At 33.6% G+C, this 26,056-nt stretch overlaps 1 protein-coding gene across 3 annotated transcripts in view; it reads right to left on the bottom strand.

The window, feature by feature from the left end:
• LOC145277692 (uncharacterized) overlaps window positions 1–26,056 on the bottom strand; it is a 335,325-nt gene that overhangs the window by 77,160 nt on the left and 232,109 nt on the right. For all 3 annotated transcript variants that reach the window (XM_080129379.1, XM_080129381.1, XM_080129380.1), the window contains 4 exons: window positions 14,287–14,498; window positions 10,287–10,558; window positions 6,419–6,581; window positions 3,024–3,215 (listed from right to left, as the gene is read on the bottom strand). In XM_080129379.1, the coding sequence (XP_079985505.1) occupies window positions 3,024–3,215; window positions 6,419–6,581; window positions 10,287–10,558; window positions 14,287–14,344 (685 nt within the window). In that variant the 5' untranslated portion in view covers window positions 14,345–14,498. The remainder of the gene's footprint in view (window positions 1–3,023; window positions 3,216–6,418; window positions 6,582–10,286; window positions 10,559–14,286; window positions 14,499–26,056) is intronic.

Genomic DNA, 26,056 nt, shown 5'->3' with positions numbered 1-26,056 from the left:
CACACAGGTCATCAGAGATCTCCCCTTGACAATAACCTGTGGTGTTCTCTGGAAGCTGGGTGACGACAAGCCTCCTCAGGTTTCCAGTTCTCTTCACCTCTTTCGGTAAAATTTGCAAAAATGTCTGTCGAAAATCGATGATGTCATCGCTCCCCATAATCATCCAAAAATAACATTGTGTAAAATCAGTTTGTTTCCCCCGTCACCGATGAACTATATGGATACTATGGAGGTTGATTCTAAATCTACTCTTCCAGACATACGTTGTTCCTCTCGGCACAGGTCAATAATTGCACACTCGTTTCTCTTCTCTTCGATGCTGTATACTAGGGGTGCCCATTACATAGATCGCAGAGACTTTGTGGGTAGATCGTATGGTATTGAAAAAAAAAAAAAACGTTAGTGCTGGCAAACTTTAAGAATCTCGTGGCAGAGCTGGAGACTCAAGAGCAGTCATGTGCGCAGCTTGAGAGTGCATGCTAAATAAAACAAATTGGCAATTTCTTTGCTCGAGCTAATCGCTACATTCATGTGCTGCCTTTTCCGAAAAGATGCTGAGGCTGTTTCAATTGCATCGAAAATTGCAACCTGAAGTGAAGTGAGGGATGGGATTCTGACACTATAAGCTGACATTAAGCTGATGCAGAGCTCATGGGAAATTATGGAACTTACTCACAGAGGACCCCAACATCAGTAAACGTGTTAACTCTTTGACTGCATTATTTGGCTATACTTAATTATGTAAGTCAGCCTTTTCTCACACGAAGATCATTAAGTCCAGATAACGCTCCACCATGACTGATGAGCATCTATAAGTCTGCTTGACGCCGGCTCTTATCAGCTACTGTCCGGACTATGAATTCCTGATTCCATCTAATGCAAGTCATCAGAGTAAAGTAATGTCAGATAATGTACAGAGCTGTACTATGCAATATGGGTTGATGCAATAATGCAACGTACACTTGCATATACTATACATATAAACAATAATTTACAATATATTTATAAATAATGTGTTTTGCATTTTAGTAGATAGTAAATCATTTAGACTTAGTCATGTCATAAGTAGCTGAAAACATGTCTGCACCCCTGCTGTATACAAACGGCTGTATGAAACACTCCGACTCTCTTAAGCATGCCTCCAAGCACACTCACACATGCATATTGCAATGTGGCCTATACACGTATTTCATCAATGTGGAAAACTATTATATGTGCAGGACCCGGTAACCAGTATTGCCCGGTGGAAACATACCCCTACGTAAAAAAGTAAAGTACGGTTGTTGCAGGTTAAGAATAGTTTTCGGAATAGAGCCCCCAACCTCCCCATAATAAGGACGGTTGTTGGAATAGACACTCCCAACCTCCGTAAGTGAATTACAGTGCAGAATGCAGGTATTTATTTATATCTTGAAAAGTACCTGTCTGCGCCAAATATAAATGACTTTGTTTTAATGAGTATACTGGAAACTTATAAATCTCGCTATTCTCAAGAAAATGTAGGAGTTGGATCTAATGTAAAAATTCTCCCGCTCTGTCAAAAAAAAAAAAAAAAAAGAAGCGTTGTAGAAGGCGAAAAGTAGAAAAAGTTGTAGAAGCTGAAAAGTGGAAAAAAATAAATAAATAAACAGCCTCTCCCCCCAAAATAGGTTCCCGTTAACTTAACTATGCATTATTTACCACCCTCCCCTCTTCCCAAAGGAACCCTGGGTAGACGGTATAGAAATCTACCCCCCCTCTGAAGTGAATAATGTGAAAATGCTGTTCTACTTTAACGTTCTTACTTGGTAGTGGTCAGTGCTTGTTACTTTCAAAGTATATAAGGAAACACACTTGAGAGAGAGAAAGAGAGAAAGGGAGGGAGGGAGGGAGAGGGAGAAGAACAGTGCGCCATGTTTGTTTTGTGTTATGGCAGCTAGCGCAACGCAACCGCCCCACCCTCTTAAAAAATATTTTTAAAAAGTTATGGTTTAATATGAGAAGGAATGAATGTAGAAAATAATTTATGTATGTATTTAGTTTATAATAACTGTAGGTTTAAAAAATAATAGCGCTAAAAGGAATACTTCAAGTTTTTTAAGAGAGAGAGAGAGAGAGAGAGAGAGATAGGAGGAGGAACAGTACGTCTTGTTTGTTTTGTGTTATAGCAGCTAGTGAAACTCAAACGCCCACTCTATCCAATAAAAAAATAAAAAAGACAAAAGTTATGACTTAATATGAGAACGAATGAAGGTGAAAAACGATATGAGTATGTATTTAGTTTATAATAACCGTAAGTTAAAAAAAATTATAGCGCTATAAGCAATACTTCATTAGGTTTTGTTTTAGAGAGAGAGAGAGAGAGAGAGAGAGAGAGAGAGAGAGTAGATAAATGCAAAGTAAACTGTAGCAATTCGGTAAGTTTTTATTGGTTTTATTTAAATACATGCAAGCGGCCAAAAATTAAGCAATCTATACGTAATGTTGGTGTCATGTGTGTATATGGTGTAACAATTTAGCGTAACACTTATGTGTAATGCGTAAGCGTTCGTTTTTGTTGAAGGTTTAAAATCTGGAATTAGAGAATTACAGCTGGCATCGAATGAGAAAGGATGGACTTTGCAAAGGGAGAAACCGTTATTTTGTGAATCTGCGAATCGGAAGTGAACGTTATTTCTATGAGTTTATAATTCAGTTAACAAGGGTGATGGGCAATACAAGACTACGATGTGTAATTTTACAAGGTGTAGAGTGGGGGCGGTGAGAGCAGTTATGAATTAGAGGGAAAAATAGGAACTATTTCCTCTAATGATATTGGCGATAGTGACGATTTCTCTCCTAGGATGAATTACAGAATTTTATCATAAAGCCTAAATCCGTCTATAATGAAGTTGGAGAGTTACATAAGATAGTGACTAATAGTCTAGACATATTAAATTTGTATGTGGCATCTGTTGTTGTAAACCTACAGTAATCTGGTCCAGAGGGAAATTCTGCAATCAAAATATTATATACAGGACAAAATTGAAATTTAAATGACATACGCATTGCAGCTGATGGGGGCTGTTTGTCACCGGAGCAACTGTCTTGTTGACAAGATCGTGTCTCTTGGGAGATACCCTCACAAGTTGGACCTCCAAATGGATTAAGACAGCTACGCATGCGTAATTGGAAAGCTGATGTACATGTCCCGATGCAGTCACCCCACTCATACCAACTGGCCCAATTGCTATCCACTGTGAAAAATTAAAAAGAAAATAATTTTGACAATAGAAATATTTAGAAACAAAATATGTAAATAAATAAAATAAAAAAAAATCTATAGCTGAGAAAATAGAAATATAGTTTATATAGGTCTTATTTATCTTCGGGAGAAATACATCTAATATTTGAATTTAAGTCAGCCGAATTTTCCATGTAAACTAACAAGGTGTGGTCTGAAATTAAACCAAAGGCAAAATAAGTTACTCTTCTGTGATTAAACACCTTGAAAATTGGTACAAACCTGTTTTTGTACAGACTGTAGGGTCCCGTTCAGATATAAAGAATTAAAAAATGTCCACCTTTTCTCTTTATATGCTTGCGATATTGTCACTTAATATGCAAAAGAGATGTTTCCGGTTTTAAATAAAAAAAAGACCTAATTTTTTCAAAGACTGCGTTGTTTTTAGATTTAGATGTTTGGAGTTGCAGGTTTTGTCAGCAGCGCGTCTTATTTTGGAGTTGAGTGTTTTGACAGTAAAGTGTCCATTTTTGGAGTTGAGTTTTTGGTAGAAGAGCGTCGAAGTAAACCCCGGGAATTATTACTTAGTAATACTTGCATACTTAACATTTCATCAGGGCAGGTGTAGAATAGTTAACACTTATTTTAAAATAACAAGGGATTTCGCAAACGGATGTTTGATTTTTATTCGCGATTTCTTCTTTTTACCCTCGCAACACGTTCATTACAAGTAATTCGCTTTAGTTTATTTTTGAAAATAATTATTGCAGCAAGTAAGATTTTTACAACGCTGAAAATGTTAAATAATTACTTAAAAAGCTTAAAATATAACGGACACACTTGCTATTTTAAGTTTAAAACAAAGACACAAATTCTATTTTGTGTCTTTTCATCTCTTTTTGACTTTATTCATTATTATTTTTTATCATTTTAAAAATTTAGTGAAACTACACTATAATAGCGAAATTCGAAAACTAAAAAAAAATAAAAACCATTCAAAACAATGGTATATACTGACATTTTGTGTAAATTTCAACTAAAAGCAATAATATCTAATTAATTGGCATGTACTTAAAAGTAATGCAATAATATTTAAGCACGAATTTACAATCATTGTAAAAACTCGTCGCCATATTTCTTTTAATTTATGTGACAAAATAACAAGGGAAATAACTGAGTTATGTTAAAAACAAAGCAAAACTTTTTTTTAGCCAAATATTTTATTTTCGCTAATTTTCGTCCAAAAATGCTTTCTTTAATAAATTTTTCCTACCTCATTGTTTTTCTATCTCCTTGTTTTAATTTTTATATTTTTTCTATCTCATTGATAGCTTAGAAAATAAGGGATAATTAGGTTGGGAACAATAATCTTTAGTTCAAATAAAAAAGCCAAACATTCTATAAAATAAAAAGATAATATATATTTTATGAAATATAAATATAAAAAATTGTAATGTTTTACATTTCTTAAAATTCCAATGTTAAGATGTTTTGCCAAGTTTCAGTCAGAATTAAAAGGGAAAGGTCCGTACTTTCTAATGTTAGGCTAATGTAATATGTAAGAAATTAATGCGTATAAGTGGAATGATTATCCGGTGTCTTGTATGTAAATATTACATAGAATAAACGAACCTGTGATTAGAGCTTTGTAGGAAGACTAAATTAAAGAGGGGAAAATATTTGCTACTACCGCTATGGGATTATGTTGGTGAGAGAGTGAATTAAGGAGGATAAAATATAACTTTCATGGAAAAATGACGAAATATGCCTATTCTTACACAAAAACAAGCTGCATTATGAGTATTGAATGATGAGTGCGTAAGATTTTCATAGGAATTGCCTCGTTGGGTTCCTATAGTGTCGGAAGTTCAAGAGAAAATGTTATTACTTTATTAATATATATATATATATATATATATATATATATATATATATATATTATGAATCATTTAAACACGGTAGTGTTGGAATATATGGTTAAGTGGCAGTTTTATTAATTTAGAACTGTTTTAAAGCTTCACCACTCACTCATTTTTCGACTAAATTTCAAACAATTATTACAGTTTATAGATCACCTTCTCGGCTATATTGTGAAAAAAAAATTTCAATTTTCGTTCAGTAAAACAAAAGTTATAATGAATTTACTGGTGTTCAAAATCGTAAAAAATTGTAAGGAGGTGAACGACGTTTTTATAACTGGTTTCCATAGCAACCATGTCACTTCAGCGACTACTGTTGCTACCAATTCACCGCTATCGCGAAAAAAGAAGTAACAATTGAAACAGAGAGAATGAAAGAATGAAAGGAGGATAATTGGGGGATTTTATTGAAAGCAGACGAATGCCGTACATTGTTATTACATAGTGTCCGCCCCCCCCCCGCTTCAGCGGCACGGGGGACAAGATCAAAGTGTAGTATCTGTTCTTCAGATGCTGCACTTCTATTTCTTGTTCTCTTTCGGTGGAGGAGAAATCCTTCCCGACTGAGACAATTTTTATTTTTGTACCTTTTCTCCACGTTAAAAAACGACCCTGGTGTCTAACTCTGTCCCGTGGGGAGGCATAGTAAATAGGTACATATGTGTATATTATGCTTATGGGGGCAAAAATTTAAGACTGAAATTAAACAAAAGATAATTGAATTTACTAAAAGCATGGAAAAATCATGGATTACAATAGAAAAATGCGAGCATAAAAAGTAATATGATTAAGCTTTAACGTGGGAAAGTAAGGGACTAGTTGTTAAAATAACTTAAAATATTGCATCATTAAGAATTGTTTTTAAAACTCAATTTATAACATTATATAATAAATTCTTAACGCTGCAATATTTTAAGTTATAAATTTATTACATTTTTTACTACAATATCTTGTCCTTTTCTTTTCCAGTTTTAACAACTAGTCCTTTACTTTTCCATGTTTAAGCTTAACCATATTACTTTTCATGCTCGCATTTTTCTATTGTGATATAAAATGTTTAAATGTTTTTTATTATTAACATATACATTTTTTTAATATTTGGATCTAATATAATTCAATAATATTCTAATATGGAACGAAATTTAGACTAGAGCGATGTTGACGCTTTGTGATTGTAATTTACGTTGTTTTGTTGAATGTTGGTTTCTAATAATAATAATAATAATAAAAAAACGTTATGCTATAAGGATAAGAAAAAAAAAAAGCAAAAAAAAAAAAAGCGATCCAATAAACTTACCGTCGACGTAGAATTCTAATTCCCGGAAGCCATTGTTATACGAGGAGTAAACCGAGAGGACAGTTATATTCACAGTGTTTGTTAAAACAGGCTTCAAGTCGAATGTGTCCCATATTGCAAAGTCCTGTTTCCATGTTGTTCCGTTATTTTCTGTCAATGTGAACTGATATAATAAAAAGAAAAACTTAATGTAAAACACGCTAATTACTTACAAAAGCAACGAAACAAAACAACAAAATATATATCATTGTTAGCTCTATGACAACAACACATTCTTTTCATTGTTTGGACTCTGGAATATATATCCGACACAGTTAGACACAGTTAATCAATCGAGAACCACATCACTCTATATAAAAGCATATAAGATATCAACGGATACACACTCGAGAGTCAAAACAATGAAAAGAATATGCTGTTGTCCTAGCCCTAATTATTATTATTATTATTATTATTATTATTATTATTATTATTATTATTACACAGTGATCACCACTTATCAAGGCCCGGAAGCCACTCAGGGATAAGGGTTATTGCAAGTACATTACGTTAGTGTGGAGATTTGATGAAGTGTTTACTTAAGGGGGCGGTTCATTAGGAATTTGTTAACATTGGACTTGAAGACATCCAAGTTGTAGTCCGGTGGGAAGCAGGCAGACGGAACAGAGTTATATCATTTATTTGTATCAATTTAGAGTGTAATATGTACTGGTTCGTACATCAGGAAATAGATACGTCCTACATTTAGTCTTAAGAAACATGCTATAATATGCGCTAAGTGGTTGGCATGAGGAATGATTGCCCCCCCCGCCCGCCAAGCAATCATTTCACACTTAGCTTAAAAAAATGTCCTGAATACAAGTCGAAGAAGAAGTACAATTCGCTCGTGTATGGAGTATTGTTGCAATATCTGAGCTGTTGCAAAGTGGTATCCATTGTGCTAATCACAAATCACCATAAAAGTACAAAGAAGATACTACCAAGTCTGCCGCAAAAAAAAGTGGGCTCTCTACACTGGCTAGAAAACTTCTAACACCTGCCAAACATTCGCACGTGCATGGAGTATTGTTGCTATATCAGGTATCACTAGCCTTTAACTACTAGACTCCCACTCCTTAACAGGGCGCCAAAAAAGATTTTCCAACCTAGTAGGTTCCGTACGATGGACCACGCTTTAATCTCTGTTACATTGCCGTATTATCCCATCGCTGCACTTGTTTTACAAGTACTTCCACAAAATGCGTCCCAATGAAGTTACTGCACTTGTACTCCCGCAACGAAAATACCCTCACTTGCAGCAAAATACTACCCCTCCATGTCAAAGGTTCCTAAATGCCGGGGATGGGTTTTCTATTCTAATAGTTTCTTTCGTTGAACTACTTCTCTTTGGAGTTCTCTTCCTGCTCCCTGCTTAACTGACAACATGCATAAATTTAAATGCAATGTGCATCTTGCCGCCCAACATCCCATCGAAGCTGCTCATTTTTATAAATATGACCCCTATCACAGAAGACGCTTATGCTTCAGCGGCAATATGCCTTGTTTAAGATCTTCTTTACATGTCTTTCAAGCATGTTATCATACAAGTTTCTAATTTCTTGTACGCTGTTTTTTGTGTTGTTGTGATTTACAAAATATTTCACACTGAATCGGTTGGTTAGTAGAGGGCAGACAAGGCAATGTTGCATCGTATGGTCCTCCTATTCATATTCACGGATGGTTAGGTCAGTTTTGTTGTTCCATCTGGTCATAGCAACTTTTGATCGCCCCATTCCTGCTCTCAGGCGGTTGAATGTTTTTCCACTGGAGCCAGGTTGCTTCTAGACCAAGAGGGATGGGTTCAGAAAAGGGTACTTTCTTTTCAATAGGAGGGGGTTATTCTTTAGCTGTCTGGGCCACAGCTGTAACCTGGTCTCTTCCTGAGATATTGTTGGAGGTTTGACGTGAATGAGGAAGCTTCTTTTTGACTTCAGTCAGTGTAGCGTTAGTTCACGCTTATGAAAAAGATGATGTAAATTACTGATATGTTTTGTGATCACCATTTTGAATGGCAATTTCCCGTCTCATATTTGGTTTATTACTGAATTTGTTTGGGATGCACAAAAGTAAAAAAAAAGAAGCGTTAACAGAAAAATATTGTTATTTTTTTAAATTAAATAATCCAAATGGAGCCGATTAGTCTTCAAACAGTCAAATCAAGCAATTAATCATTTACAAAAAGTGTTGTAATTATATATCAAATAATTTAAAAGGTCTATAATACCGTAAGAAGATAAACCAAATTAATTAAGGAAACATTTACAATATTTGTTATTATACAAAGCGAAAAATAGCAGGACTAACGAAGTGAATGATTGACGGATCAGAAGTTTAAAGAATAACCTGAACAGATAAACAGAAGTTGAGAGCATCACGTAAGATCAGAAGAAGAGGGCTTCGCTCTATTTGCCAATGAACATTCGACTGGTGCAACCATGCCCCCCCCTCTCTCTCTCTCTCTCTCTCTCTCTCTCTCTCTCTCTCTCTGTATATATATATATAAGACAAAATATAACAGCATGGCAAAAGATAGACTGACTCAAATTGAAACAGATTTTATAATGGAGATAAAAAAGAATATCTGCCTTACTCACGACTAAAATGCTATTTTTATTTTCGTGTCTTTAACTGCTTTCCCCACCCCTGTTTTTGCTGATGAGAAGACATTATTTTTAAAGGAAAAAACTTTTGTCAATATTCATTGTCAATTTAAATAAAATGAACATCGTTTCAGAAACGATCGTACAATCTAGTGGATTTTGTTTGTTTTTCCTTTTGAAATTGATTTTTAATATGGATTTTGCAATTATCTATCTAAGAAATTACTATTAAAATAATTGCTAGGATCCATGTGAGTTGAGATGAAGATGATGACGGTGATGGCGGTGTCGACCGATGTGTAGAACGAAACTATACACTCCTCAGAGAAACGACATTGCAACACTTGCATTTCGAAATGAAATATCCTAGAAGTGTTTATATGGCTTCATAAATCATATGTGTCAAACATCGGTATTAAATAATTTCCCCGAAAGGGTTGATATGCCGCAAAAGTGACAACTAACAATTAATGATCCATTTGTAATGACTGTTGCATTTCTGCATGAAATAACCAAAGTGTTGGTGAAAAATCGACCTTGTGTCTAAGTCTGCCCTTTTATTGAGGTAAGTAAATAGGAACTTAGATATTTTTGATAATAAAACACAATCAACGGTCAGAATTTTGTATTTAAATATTCTACATAATTAAATTGAACGTACGTACGCCCGGCTTGCTTCAATGATCACATATGCAATCTTCATTTTGTGAGCAAATTAGGGGAGGCTTAACCCTAAGAATAGCTTATAATAATAAAAAGAAATGAAAGAATAGCAACGTGTGTATATTTATTTTTATGAAAAAAAATCTTAAAAATAACTTATAATAATAGAAATTTAAAAAAAAACATTCTACTTTTATTTTTAACATAAACGTAAATACGTCGCCTTGTTATCAGTAGTAGTACTATTTATATTACTATTGCTATATCTAATAATTCGTCAACGATTTTTTCCAGTTGGTAGTGAATGCGAGAGAGAGAGAGAGAGAGAGAGGGAGGGAGAGAGAGAGAGAGGGAGAGAGAGAGAGAGGGGTGAGAGATGGCGAGAGGAAAAGTGAGAGGGACGGTAGAGAGAGAGCGAAATACAAATAAATAAGTTTTTAAAAAATACGTTATATTTTAACTCTTCTATCTTATTGTCTATGATTCCCGACAACGCCGTATAGTTGTGATAGTTTTTGATAGGTTGTAACAAGAGAATACCTCAGAATTCACCGGAAGTGACTTACAGTTTGTTTGGAACCGTCGCTAAAGGTCATCTCAATATCTTTTGACTGTTCGTGACTGCTGGAATGCTGCATGATTCGGGCTCGTTTGATCAGATAGAAGTTTGAAAATCCCAGTTTGATCCAAGAACCCTTTCCTTGTCTCTTCGTCATCCACATGCTGTTGTGGTCCAATTTACCGTCGATCGCTTCGCCGCATCCGGTAGTGTTACTGAAGGTGGACGACGAACCTTTACACGCCCCGCCATTCTTGCGCAAGGCAACGTTAAACATGTCTAAAATAGGAAGAAAACAGGGGTTGAATATAAATGAAACAGGGCATTAACAGAGCAGGAAGGTGAAAAAAGTAGAACAATAAGATGTAACCAGAAAAAACAAAAAAAAAAAACATCTGAATGTCACAGATTAAGAGAAAAGTTCGATGCACATATATTTCTTTACAAACGAGTCATAACTAGGGCTATGACAACAGCATATTCTTTTCATTGTTTTGACTCTCGAGTATATATCCGACACAGTTAGACACAATTAACCAACCGAGGATCACATCACTCTACCTAAAAAAATATATGATATCAATGGATATATATATGAGAATAAAAACAAGGAAAAGAATATGCTGTTGTCATAGCCCCAGTTATAACTTATCAAGGCTAAATGTCATTCAAGGATCAAGATTAGACAAAAACATAGGTTCTTTCACACGACAGAAGCGCGTTCGAAAAGCCATGTTTTGATTCAGCTTATATATTTATTTATCTGTGCACGAGATGGGGGGTACTAGCCGGTTTTCCAATGTTTTCCCTTAATTTTCGGACTACTATCTTCAATCTTAAAAGATTTTTTACAATTTTCTGTTGTACAGTGTTGTGAACATTTTATTCTTAACTGGCTTGTACCTGCTTTTTGCTGGATGTATTCTCTGTTGTATTTAATGTCTTATGTCTACTGTGTTGACCCCTTGCCTTTTCATCTGCCATTCATTCCACGTTTCTTTTCCCTTGTTTTATTTTATTTCAGAAATCAAGGCCCCCCCCCTTCTGGGTGCTAACATTTCATCTCTATATGAGATGCATAGATATTGCATGGATAGATAGGGAGATAGATATTCATAGATATATACATAGATATTCGAATGTTCCATTAAATTCTTCATTTACCTCTTAAACAGAATAAATAAATATGTTTGTTAATTGAAAAAAAAAGTTCAGCCCTTAGTTTTTGTCTTTAAACCCTTAAATTTTGATTACACACACACACACACACACACACACATATATATATATATATATATATATATATATATATATATATATATATATATATATATATATACAAGCAAAAGTACCCATCGTTGACTGGGTTCAAAAACAGCCTACAGAAAATGGACTCTGATTCATGAAAGTATGATAGGTTATGAAAAGGAAGGGTTGTAAAAAGATAGCTTCGAATTTAGGGGTATCAAAACCAAAGCAAAATATGATGAAAGTAAAAATAAAATAGATAAACCCCATAATTTATTATACCATACCTGTTCACACTGAAACACTTATCACAATATTCTGTGGATCTATATTAACAAACCTTGTTAAATTTTGCACATATTTACATTCTATGGAGGTCGGTCGCGAACGAACACCCCATAATTTTATTATACCATATTTCTTCAAACTGAAACATAATTATTAAAGTATACTGACGCAGATAGATATAAAAAGTCTTTATTAAAGTGTGTGCTATTTCCATTCTATGGAGGCCAGGCGCGAACGCAGACCCCACAATTTTATTATACCATCCCTATTGAAGTTAAAACATACTTATCAAAGTATTATTATGTACATTTATATCAAAAACACTTGTAAACGTTTTTTTTATATATATGCTAGTATATATATATATATATATATATACATACATATATATATTTATATATATATATATATATATATATATATATATATATATATATATATATATATATATATATATATATATGCAGCAAGTTATTGATACAAGTTTGGTTGAAGATTTTCTCTTTTCGTAATTTTTTAATTAATGTCTCTCAGAGCAATATTTTAGATTCGTATGGATTATTTTTTGTATTCTTTTTCTTATTGATTAGTTTTTCTTTATCGATTAGTTTTGCCTTTTTTTCTCGTCGATCAGTTTTGTCTTACTTTGCTCATCAATTAGTTCTGTCTACTTTTTCTTGTCAATTATTTTCGTTTCAATGATTTCAATTAGTAAATAGGGATTACATTTCGAAGACAGTAAGTCGGACGAAGTCAGGAAATATTTGCAAAGTACTAATGCAAGAAAATTCGCAAAAATAATTGGAAACAAATTAATATGTGTATGTTATCCACCCCCTCCTCCCCCCAAAAAAAAGAAAAGAAAAGAAATACGCATAAATCATACAAATTAATATGGCGGATTAATTCATCGCCACGTCGTAAATCAGATAAAACTAGATAAAATTTGTCAACTTTTTTGGGGAGGCAATCGCTTCAATATAACCGATTTTTTTTTTCACTAACATATGTTGTTTTGCATTAGAAGTATTTCAAAGCTTTGATATTTGAAATAAATAACTGTTTATTTTAAAAGCATCTGCTTTAATTGATTTAAATTAATTTCTAAACTTTTCCCAACCCATATAACAGTCTTCGTCAGAAAAATGCAGACATTATTTTTCTGTTCTTTTTTACATGGCATATTGTTATTGGGCCAAGCATAATCGTCCGTTTTAATTGAAGTTCGAGATTTTTATGTCCGATGCATGTAATCTTGTCCGGGAACCAACTCGTTGTAGCCTCAATCACAAAGCAAACAAATAATAGAAAAGAACTTCAACTCGATTTTTTGTTGTACAACGACATTTATTTCCCCATTCTCTCGTTTCCGCTATGACGTCTCTAACGTGATCGTCTTCTCGTACGTATTCTCGAACTTCATCCATACCTCCACGTCTTCCCACCTCTATGCATCTACATAGGCGTGTCCGCACTATGTTACAAGCAGACATATGGATCGAAAATTGTTGGCCTTCGGGCCAATATCAAAGTGTAGTTTCTGTTCCGGCAGATACTGCAAGCAAAGACCATATGTGGGGGAAACCCTTCATACCAATTGTCACTATCCAGCTCCCCTACTCCCCGGGGAGTTGGTCCCCATTTCCCCTTCACTCCTCACATTAAAAATCGGCCTTGTGCCTAATTTGCTCGGTGGGGGAGCAAATAAATACCTGGCCTTCGGGCCAAGATCAAAGTGTAGTATCTGTTCCGGCAGATACTGCACTTAAGATAATTTGTACCAGTCAATGGAGGGGAAACCCTCTATACTGGGACAATCATTATTTTTGGTAACCAGAGTGCCCCCTTTTTGCCTACTTTTAGGGGAGCTGGTTTTTACCTCACATTAAAAACGGCCTTGTGCCTAATTTGCTCGGTGGGGGAGCAAATAAATACCTGGCCTTCGGGCCAAGATCAAAGTGTAGTATCTGTTCCGGCAGATACTGCACTTAAGATAATTTGTACCAGTCAATGGAGGGGAAACCCTCTATACTGGGACAATTATTATTTTTGGTAACCAGAGTGCCCCCTTTTTGCCTACTTTTAGGGGAGCTGGTTTTTACCTCACATTAAAAACGGCCTTGTGCCTAATTTGCTCAGTGGGGGAGCAAATAAATACCATCTGTTCTGATGCTACACTTAAGCTAATTTGTCCTTTGTCAATAGAGGGGAAATCCTCTATACTAGGACAATTATTATTTTTGGTCCTTTACCAGTGTGCCCCTTTTGCCTTTTTTTTTGAGGAGCTGCCCCCCCCACACACACACATTAAAAACAATCTTGTGATACATTTTGCTTTTGTGGAAAAGCAAATAAATACTAATAGATATAATTATACATTTTGATTGGTCTCTAAACCATTATAGCTTATGTTGTTTTAATTTGTTTGTTTCTGTTTACAAATAAAAAAATAAAAAATCCCAATGACTTACGTGTTGCTGTGATGCCGTGTAAAAGCATTATCAAACTAAAAACGGTTTCCCACAACATTTTCACCCTCTTCTTCCTTATTTGGATGTATTCTTTATCTTCGGTTCTTCCTTCTGTTTTTCTTCCACTCTTTCTGTCTTCCTTTGACGACCTCCTCGTCTTCTTTATCGACTCCGTTACTGTTAGAGTCGATATAAACGGCGAAATACCTCAACTGAAAACGAAACGAAATCAAAACGTTGAGTATGCAATACAAGTTAGTCTAACAACAAAAAATAAACAAAAAAAACTAAAACCTTAAGTTTACAACTTCTGCCGATTATCATATTTCTGGTGGTAACGTTTTAAAATTACACATGCAGAGTGGAACAATAAAGTTGTCGCCCGAGAGAACCCCCCCCCAAAAAAAAAACAAAAAAAACTACAGCTTTATTTTAAAACTTTTATTGAAAAAATCAATTAAGGCAACTTGATTATGTAGTAGAGCTGAAATCTATTCAGTCTCAGTCACCGCAAATACTCGGTGGATGGCGGCAATCAAGCTGACTTTGGAGTTGTGGGAGGTCATGTTGATCGTATTCTCAACATTTGACTAAACAAAATATTCCAGCGGATTCAGGTCGGGGGAGGAAAGGGGAAGTGATAAAAGGTTATAAAATTGTAACACTTATGAAGCCAAGCCTGGGTCTCTTTGGACTTATGGGCTGACGCCAAGTTCTGCTGCCACGCCCAGGGTCTATCAACAGCCACCTGATTGCACCAGATCACCACACTCCTCAGCACATTCAGGTACTCTTTGGTGTTAACTTTCAAGCCGACTTCGAAGATGTGAGGTGGCATTGTGCCCCTCACTTGAAACGACGCCACCGATCATAACCGTGGCCGGAAACTTTGTTTTTATCACCCTGGGCACGTCCCTGTTATTCGTGGCAAGCCAGCGATGCATTTTCAGAGTGTTGATAATGGTCCTGTTGTCATAACTTGGATCGGGGAGACAGAAAAATACTCCCTTCGGGTTTGTACTTGCACAAATATTTGAAAAAGTTGTCAACAAAAACAAATATAAAAGCAAGATAAGTTACTTTTCTAGCTAACTGGATAATTTGTAGTGTTTTTATTGGGTTTGTATTATATACATTCGAAAAAGTTGTCAACAAAACAAATGCATAACAAATATTATCAAATGCAAGATGAGTTACTTTTCTACCAAACTGGATAATTTTTTTAGTGTTTTTATTTAATGTAAAATGTTTAATCGGCCCGAAAAACACAGCGTTTACCGCTATATTTGAAAATTACAAATGGCGACAGACTCGTTGTTTAACACGTTAAGTTTAGGAAAATGAGTTAAAACTAAAAAACTATACAAATTACTGTTAAAAACACCGAATATATATCAGCCTATGTCACGGTAACATATATTTAGTGAGTTCCTAACAGTATTTTGTATAGATTTTTAGTTTTAATTAATTTTCCCAAACTTAACGTGCTCAACACAGTCTGCGGCCATCTGTATTTTTCAAATACACCGATAAACACTGCATGTTTTCGAATCGATTAAACATTTTACATTAAATAAAAACACTAAAATTTTATCCAGTTAGGTAGAAATTGAACTTATCTTGTCTTTGATAACATTTATTTGTTATATATTTATTTTTCGACAACTTTTTCGTATCTGTGTTTTAGTAATACACACCCTTTTTATTTAATGTAACGTTTAGTCGGCTTGAAAAACAGTGTATATCGGTGTATTTGAAAAATACAAATGGTGACGGACACCGTTGATTACGTTAAGTTTGTAAAAATGAGTTAAAACTAAAAAAACTATACAAAACACTGTCAGAAACCCACCGAATATTATATTCGATGGGTTTCTGATACTGTTTTGTATAGTTTTTTTTTAAGTTTTTAACTTATTTTCCCAAACTTAACGTATTCGACAGAGTCCACGCCCATTTGTCTTTTTCAAATACATCTATAAATACTGTGTTTTTCGTTAAACATTTTACATTAAATAAAAACACTAAAAAATTATCCAATTAGGTAGAAACGTAACTTACCTCACCTTTGCTCTAATTTATTTGTTTTTGGACAACTTTTTCGAATCTGTGTATAGTAACCCCCTCTCACCAAATATTAATTAAAAACTCACATTTTTTTAATAAAAAAAAAAAAACTCGATTTAGCGTTTCAACATTTTAGCAACATTCGGATTAATTCACTTATTATTGGTCGAGCCCAAGCCTTGATTGATGGAAACTCCTGAGGATCCGGATCAAATTCTGCAAGAGTACCATTTTTTTCATTTTCGCCTTTTGTTTTTTTCACTTCTTGGAGTGGATTGCTGTACTAAGAATATAAGAAACATGCATTTTCTCTTTTTATTAGATTTTTCCATTACACCAAATCGAGCCACAGCAACGCGTGGCAGGGTATAGCTAGTATATAGCTAGTATATATATATATATATATATATATATATATATATATATATATATATATATATATATATATATATATAAATGTAATTCTTGGTTCGTTCGTTATTAGTAGTCTAAATAACCACTGAAACTATTGCTTCGACATTTTGGTATAATATGTTTACTGTACCCATGCGTGTTTTTATATATCTCTTTTTAATTATAACATTATACTTAAGTTTTCTTTAATAAATAGGTGGCTTTCTTTGTACCGATGGGCCATTTTTTTTTTTTATTTGGGGACAATTATTTATCACCGCCTTCCGTCACGTGACATCACTTAAAGGAATTTTTGGTCTCACCACGACAGGCCGTGGTCTCGCTTAATGTAAACAAATTCTTATCATGTTGTATGAACTAATTTTTTAAAATATCAGATTCTAATCGGTATAGTTTAAATGGATTTAATCACGTGATTATTTATAATGTAACCATGTGATTGAAATATAAGTTCATATTAATGAATTCGATATAACTCGAAGAAAAATGAATTTCTCGAACTACCGATATTATCATTGAATTAAGCATTTGTCGGAAACCTACAAAAAATTATGATAAATCGGCTTTCAAAACTATGCCCCACTATTCTTTGTTTATTTTTGCCCGTACTTAAAAGATGGATATTAACAGCAAATCGACCATTGTGGATCATCTTTTTACTATTCAGGAAATTAAAGATTCAATTAGATTCCTATTTCAGTCACCTAAATTATTTAGTGTGAAATGAGTTTAGGAATTTATATCCAAACCTAAATGTTATTTTTACTAAAAAAAAAAAAAAAAAAATAACATTAATACACTAATTTAGGTAAAATTTTCATAGAATGCTCTGCTTTACGGTTGCTGTAAAAATGGAACGGAAATTTATATATCGTTCCCTTTTAAATTCGGTACATTTTTACATTACGTCCAACTCATCGTTCACATGCGACATGTCAACTTTTATATATTTTAGGGTATGCTGACAAGGTTAGGGGTGTCTATTCCGAAAGCCGTTCTTAACATGGGGAGGTTGGAGGTGTCTATTTCGGGAGCCGTTCTTAACATGGGTAGATTGGAGTGTTTGTTCGTTGTAAATGTACCCGACAACCTATAAATGCCGACATTTCCAATGTGAACGGTAAGTTGGACTTATATAAAAAAAATAACAAAAAGATATACCAAACTGACTTTTTTCGTTTAAAAATGGAATTATTTCCCTGTCGTTAATAACTTTTTTTTTTTTTTTTTTTTAAATATTTTGTGTTTTATATATATAAAGTACAATTGTTGAATGTTATTCTTTTGATTATATTCGTGTGTGGGGGCACAATTAAAAAAAGATTAAAACGGAGCGAAATTTAAGTTTCCGTACCATTTTTACAACAACTGTCAAACAGCGTATACTCAGCAAGTTTTATCGTAACTTATATTATATTAAAAACCGAGCGACCCATAAAAATCTGGTAGCTGAGTATCAAATCTGCTTAAAATATTGGAAAAAAAAGAAAAAAATAGAACCTCTCCCAAACATACTGGCAATAATTTGGTTTCGTCCTTCCCTTGAGTGTTTCCAATTAGGGGGATTGATTTACTAGAATTTGTATTAGAAGCTGAGCACTTATTAAAATTATTTAATTGTTGAATTTGCATTTTGGTTAAATTTGTTAGTTTGCAATCGCTGATAGCCCACTCAAAAAATTGAACAAAAGACGAAATTAAAAAGAATGGTACTGATGCAGAATTTTACCCCTCCCCCCGGATTCCAATTATGATTAGTGTTCGATCGGCAATCACCAGATTCAACCGAGCGTTGTTCAAATGTTGAAACACTAAATCCACATTTTATTTATTTATTTGTTTGCATAATTAATTAATGAGTGGGGTATTTTTTCTGTTTATTTTCTTAACATTTGTTGACAAAAAATAATTTTTACGTTCTCTTGAAAAAAAAAAATCAAGCTTTTCTCTACTTTCACCTACAGTTTTCATATAAAGCATTCATCTGTTTTTATAATAAAAATCCCGTTTTCAAAAAGAAAGGTTTACTGCCAAATTTCTTTTTTTTTAAAAGTGCAAGTTTTTCTGAACCCCCCTCCCCCCAAAAAAAAACTTTCACCTAATAAAAGTAAATGCAATATATATATATATATATATATATATATATATATATATATATATATATATATATATATATATATTTAAATATACATCTTTCTTTCGTTGGAATTTCTTAACCCATTTTATATATATATATATATATATATATATATATATAAAAGAAGAATTGTGTCCATTATCTCAAACGAGCGGACTTTCCATGTCATTATTTTAAGGAGTAGACATAAATTAATCTTTTTTTTGGGAGGGGGGGACAACTTTTATTGATGAAAAAATTGCCAAAAATAAGTAAAATGAACAATACAAAATGCAATTTTTCTTGATGAATGTGTTCCATTTTAACAAACTAAGGCACAGCAACGCGTGGCCGGGTAGAGCTAGTATATATATAATAGCTGTACCCGGCTATGCGTTGATGTGGCTCAGATATCTATAATATAAAGCTGAATGTGTGTGTATGTCTTGTCACGAATAGGCTCCTATATGGTTGACTATTTAAAAAAAAAAAAAACTGATTACATATAATGATAGAAGATGTATCGAGACACAGGAATGGGTATGATTGATCCTGCAGAACGGTGGTTTATTAAAATTGTGGGGTCTGCGTTCACACCTGGTCCACAAAGTATGGAAATAAGAAATTTAAAAATTTAAAAAAAAAACGTTTACAAGTGTTTTTGATATAGATGTACATAAGAATACTTTGATAAGTATGTTTTAACTTAAATAGGGATGGTATAATAAAATTGTGGGGTCTGCGTTCGCGCCTGACCTTCATAGAATGTAAATATGTCACAAAGTTTAACAAGGTTTTTGTAATATAGATCCACAGAATATTGTGATAAGTGTTTCAGTGTGAACAGGTATGGTATAATAAATTATGGGTTTTATCTATTTCATTTTTACTTTTATCATATTTTGCTTTGGTTTTGATACCCCCGAATTCGAAGCTATCTCTTTACAACCCTTCCTTTTCATAACCTATCATACTTTCATAAATCAGAATCCATTTTCTGTAGGCTTTTTTCGAACCCAATCAACAACGGGTACTTTTGCTAGCATATATATATATATATATATATATATATATATATATATATATATATATATATATATATATATATATATATATATATATATATATATATAAGAAAACTTGTGTCCATTATCTCAAACGAGCGAACTTTCCATGTCATTATTTTAAGGAGTAGACATTTTTTTTTTTTTTTGCAAAACTTTTTGTTGGCGCCATCTTAGATTACTCGTTAAGTTGCAGTTTTTTTTTGTGTTTTTTGTCTTCCGGTCTTTTTCAAATTGACGCTAAGATTTCAAGTTGCAACGAAGAAGAATTTCTAAGTTAAAAACACAAGAATGAGTTACTTAATGTGGATTTGTTCAATCATCGCGTTTTCACGATGAAACTGTTATTTCAAATTTACTCTGACAAGTCGACAAGAATGTCATTTCAAACGTTAACATGGCGCATGGAGATGCCTAGTCGCATCTTATTTTAGGTACGATTATTCTATTTATGCTATTAGTGATTGAAATACTATTTCAAACGAAAACATGACTGACCAACAGAAAAGTTATTATAAAACTACATTTCATAAACATGCGAAAATGATATTTCAAAATTAAATTTATTTTAAACATGTTATTTCAAACTTATGCGTGACAGACCAACAAAAATGTTATTTCAAACTTATGCGTGACAGACCAACAAAAATGTTATTTCACACTTATGCGTGACAGACCGACAAAAATGTTATTTATAACTTAAACCTGACGGACCAACAAAAATGTGATTCCAACTATATGCGTGGCAGACAAATAAAAATGTTATTTCAACCTTAAGCGTGACAGGGAAAAAAAACGTTATTTCAAACATAAGCATGACAGACAAAAAATGTTATTTCAAACAAGCGTGACAGACGAACAAAAATACTATTTAAAGCGTACATTTAAAAAGCATATATAAATGATTAAATGATATTCTAAAGTGAAGTTTGAAAGACCAACGAAAATGCTATCGCAAACTTGAGTGTGACAGACAAACAAAAATGCTATTTCAAACATACGTATAACACACATACGAAAATGTTGTTTTAAAGACAAACTTGGCATATCGAAGATGCCATGTTAAACTTTAGTGTGATAAACCAGCAAAAATTTTATTTCAAACTCGAGTGTGATAGACCAACGAAAATCTAGCATTTAAACGAGCGTGTGACAGACTCACTGAACGTTAGAACTTTTTATTCGTGTGCTTAGCGATAAACGTGTTTTTTCAGACATGTTTCAAGCCGTTACGCTGTTTCATTTAAACAGGGTTAAAAGATTTATTTTGTTTTGTTTTTTTCATTTAATTCAGAATTTAGATTTTTTTGTTTTGTACTTTGTATTTGGCTCCCCAAGAGGGCAGTCTGCAAAAGTTAATAAAATCAATTAGTGACATCTTTTTAATCGGCGGTTGAATTAGCTGAGAGTTGATTTAAAGGTCCGATTACAATTAAATACGTAATTCACAAATATATTTTTTAAATGGTGACCCTTTCAAACTTTTTTTAAAAACGGTATTTACAATAACCCATTAAGGCCCATATATGTTAAGGAGTATAAGTTATTCAAACCAGAGTGCTCAATATCCTGGGTAGAACAGGTTTATTTAAAGGACATGTCGTCCGGAAAAAAAACGTCACTGTGTTTTGTTATACAGTTTTATACAAGAAAATCTACGCAGTGTATTGGAGGTCGTAAGAGTACAATATCATATCTGGTAAGAGTGTTCAATACCTTTGATAGAGCTTCCATGTCAAAAAGCTGCGTTGACCAGGAGGAGAAACATTAATATGTTTTATTATACTATTAAAAAAAATTATATCCTGAAAATAGCAATTGTAGTCAAACGCAACTTTATTTTATTTATATGGTCCGTGCAACGCCCTTCTAGTCTATTATATGAAGGCAGTGGTCTGTGAGTTTGTATGTTTGTATGCAAACAGCCAAAACTTAAAAAATACACGACCCTCCCCTAAAAGTTGTTATTTTTTAAAGTATAACCCTGGAAAAAATAATATCTAAAATTAGAGAAAGATTAATTCTTTGTGGGTCAAATGGCCATTTATCTCGTATCAGTGGATGTTAGCAAGAATTAAACACGATTTTAATGTTTTCGTGTATCAATACAACCCTGGTAATGCGTCAGAAGTTTTTAAATTTAAAATGCTGACTCCGGATATAATTTATCGTTTCTAAACTCATTTCTCTACAAAGAAAGGAGCAGTGAGAGAAACTTTGTTTTAGTAGTGCTCAGGAGTCATCTTTAATTTTATTTGGTGCTCTAAGTAGCGCTCTAACGGCCTTCTTAATTTTATTTCTTGCGCTCTTTGCGAAAAAAAAAGGGCGGGGGTTAATAACTTAACACTATTTAACATAGATTGAGATTGTCGAACTGACTTCTTCATCTTGGTTGTTATTGTCACAACGTTTCGGCTGTTTTGCCCTCCGGCCTTCGTCAGGTGTTTTGTATCGAACTGGGGAACCGTTTGTTAGGAGTCTCGAACCCAACCCTTTATTATTATTACGGGGGTACCGTGTTCGGACAATAACAACCAAGATGAGGAAGTCAGTCCGACAATCTCAATCAATGGAAACAACTCATCTCAAAAATACAGACAATTACTATTTAACATATTCTGTTTAGTTGTTTATGCTTCTGGGCAACGCCAAGTAGCCTTGCTAATTATTTATAAATACTGGGGGACTTTCAGCGATTAAAATGCTATTTTTAACGGAAGCCTGAGAGACAAGGCCTTTTATAGAGAAGCGAGGACGCATGAAGAAAAGACGAGCTGAATATTTTACCGTCAATGGAAATCTTCACTACTCAACACCCTTTTTGACTGCCTTTATAATATCCATATTACCAATGTAAACTTGATGGTCCATTGACTATTCTGGCACACTGGCTCCGCTTTATTCACGCAGCTCCAATATTTTTTATCGACGTTCACGTCTATTCTATTAGTTCATTCAAAGTTCTTGCCACCGTTATAGCACGACCACAGTATTTGCATTAAATATTTAAAACCACACGCATACATAAATATGTACATATAATGATGTCTGTCCATCGCTTGTGAAGATGATGATCATCATGTAGTTGTTTTGTGGGTCCGCAGATGGCTCGTCGGTCGAAGTTTTGAAGTATGTCCCGCAATGTGGGATTCTTCTGTAGCAGAAGTACTGACTACTCTTTGAATAGCACCTTTTCTCGGGTAGAGCACTGTCGTTAAATGATGTCGCCTGTTGCTCACCTAGAGTAAGGCCAAGCTTTTTGTTTATGAATAAAAAAAAATGTAGCACTGTAAAAATGGCAATCAATGTTTATATGACATTGTAAATATCTACCAGCATTGATCTTATAGTTCAGCGGTAAGAGCTGCTGACTATCAACTAGATGGTTGCTGGTTTGATTCCTGGTCTGGAATCAGAGCTAGTCTACCTGCATTGAACAGCGGTGCTACAGCGAAACAGTCTCTCTCTCTATCTATCTACCTATATTGTTGAAAAGCACGGAGAATTTCATTAACAACCTTTTTAAACAGAAACTCTCCGTGTTTTTCAACAATATATGTTTAAATGAAAACTTGCTGCTTATATATATATATATATGTGTGTGTGTGTGTGTGTGTATATATATATATATATATATATATATATATATATATATATATATATATATATATATATATATATATATAAAGTATGTTTTTTATATTAATAAACGGTTCTTCTGCTCGCTTAGTGTTGGTGTGTTACGGAAAAACGGTTACTTAAACTGCAGAAGCACCTGTTAAACACTATATGTTCTATAATTGATTAAACTTGCGCAGACTGCGCTGTTTTACGGTTGCTGTAAAAATGGAACGGAAATCTAAATTCGTTCCGTTTTAATCTTTTTTATTGTGACCCCCCCCACACACACACTAACGCAAAAGTAATCGAAAGAATAACATTCACAAATCGCACCTTTTTATTTATTTAAAAAAAAAAAAAAAGAAAGATTTCTTTCTGTTTATAAAAATATAAACGAAATGATTTAATTTTTAAACGGAAAAAGTCAATTTGGTGTACCTTGTTGGTATCTTTTTTTAACATAAGTCTAACTCACCGTTCATATTGTAAATGTCGACTTTTATAGGTTTTCTGATATACTTACAACGATTAAACACTCCAACCTCCCCATGTTGTTGAAAAACACGGAGAATTTCATTAACAACCTTTTTAAACAGAAACTCTCCGTGTTTTTCAACAATATATGTTTAAATGAAAACTTGCTTATATATATATATATATATATATATATATATATATATATATATATATATATATATATATATATATACAAATTAAAAAAATGTAGCACTGTAAAAATGGCAATCAATGTTTATATGACATTGTAAATATCTACCAGCATTGATCTTATAGTTCAGCGGTAAGAGCTGCTGACTATCAACTAGATGGTTGCTGGTTTGATTCCTGGTCTGGAATCAGAGCTAGTCTACCTGCATTTATATATATATATACATTAAAAAAATTTAATAAAATAAAATAACAGAAGCCGAATGGATATGGTCCTTTCAAATGAAGCCAGAGGTGACTTCTATCGCCGGGTTCGAATCTATCGACTGGTCTTAATCGTGACACTGAAGATTCCCGAAACGATGAAACACTAGTGTATGTAGGTATTTGATAATTATTATAGTAAATAATTATGTCAGCCCCCTTTTAGAAACTTTTCTTATCGTTGAGTACTTTCAGTTGAATTAAAAGTCGGTCAATTTAGCTGTTATGCGCAGATTATCATATAATGATTAGATCACTCTGACTGGCATGAAACACATTTAATAAAATAAATGTTTAAAATTCAACAACATTTCTCGCGGTTAACGGTAGTTGAATGGATATGGTTCTTGCTAATGAAGCCAGAGATGGTTTCTGTCGCCGGGTCCGAATCTATCGACTGGTGTTAATCGTGATACTGAAGATTCCCGAGACGATGAAACACTAGTGTCTGTAGGTATTTGATAATTATCATAGTAAGTAATTATATATATATATATATATATATATATATATATATATATATATATATATATATATATATATATATACACGTGTGTGTATATATAGTAATATCAAAATGTTCCTATGGTAAGTAACCTACGAAGATTTTTCCATGTTTCATTCCCACAGGGAATCATCAGGCTAAGTGCCCGGAGTTTTCTTTACTTACCATAGATATATTTTCGTACCAGCCACCCGAATATTGTGATAGAAATTAAGCAAAGACATAAAATTATATTATGGAGTTGAAATAGCCAGAAATCTCTCAAATTGCATCACTCCAAATAAGCACACCTGCACACATACTTTCACACACAACAAATACACACTCATGCAATCATACAAATGATGGCGCCAGCCTCAGTTAGCACTACACAAAATGGTCATGAAAGCTCAAGGAGGATGGAAAGACCGAGGAAGGTGGGCTGAAACCAGACCGTTACTGGAAAGCTACGGAAGCTCAAAGTCAAAGTAGACTATTAGTCGGTGCTAGCAAGAAACCAACGGTAAACGGCCGTTGCAAATGCAAAAATAATTTTCACCGGTTATCAAAAGATTTGCTAGAAATCCGGCAAGAATTTAGATCACTTAGGCAAGAACACCATTTGTTATTTCATTTACCTTTTATCCCAGATGCTAGATACCAGATCAAGTGTGCAGTTTTATAAAATTGTTTCTGTGCAACGAACTGGATTCGAACTTGTCAGTTCTTCAGTCCGTGCCGTTAACCAGTCACCGCCACCCCGTTGCTATTCTCTGTGAGCAATCACCGAGAATGACTTGCGCGAAAACTCTCATTTCTTCGTTGAGAAGATTATTCGATTGGACAGGTTCAACGCATCTTCTGCAGGCCTTTATGCTAGGAAACTTTGGCAACTATGGTACCGAAACTTTACTTACTATTTGTCTACCATTGAGCATTTAAATCCAGACAAACTCGAGAGCCTTTACTTTAATATTAGTGCTACTGTTGCTGATATTATCGAGGGTTTCTCTGGGTTTAAACATGCTATTATATTGTTAAAAACCGTTTACGATAAACTTCCAAACATTATTC

The sequence above is a fragment of the Euprymna scolopes genome, chromosome 6 (genome assembly GCF_053919585.1).
Source record: "Euprymna scolopes isolate OS-2025 chromosome 6, ASM5391958v1, whole genome shotgun sequence".
In the NCBI taxonomy this organism is placed as follows: Eukaryota; Metazoa; Mollusca; class Cephalopoda; order Sepiida; family Sepiolidae; genus Euprymna; species Euprymna scolopes.
This window is presented reverse-complemented; position numbering and strand designations above follow the sequence as displayed.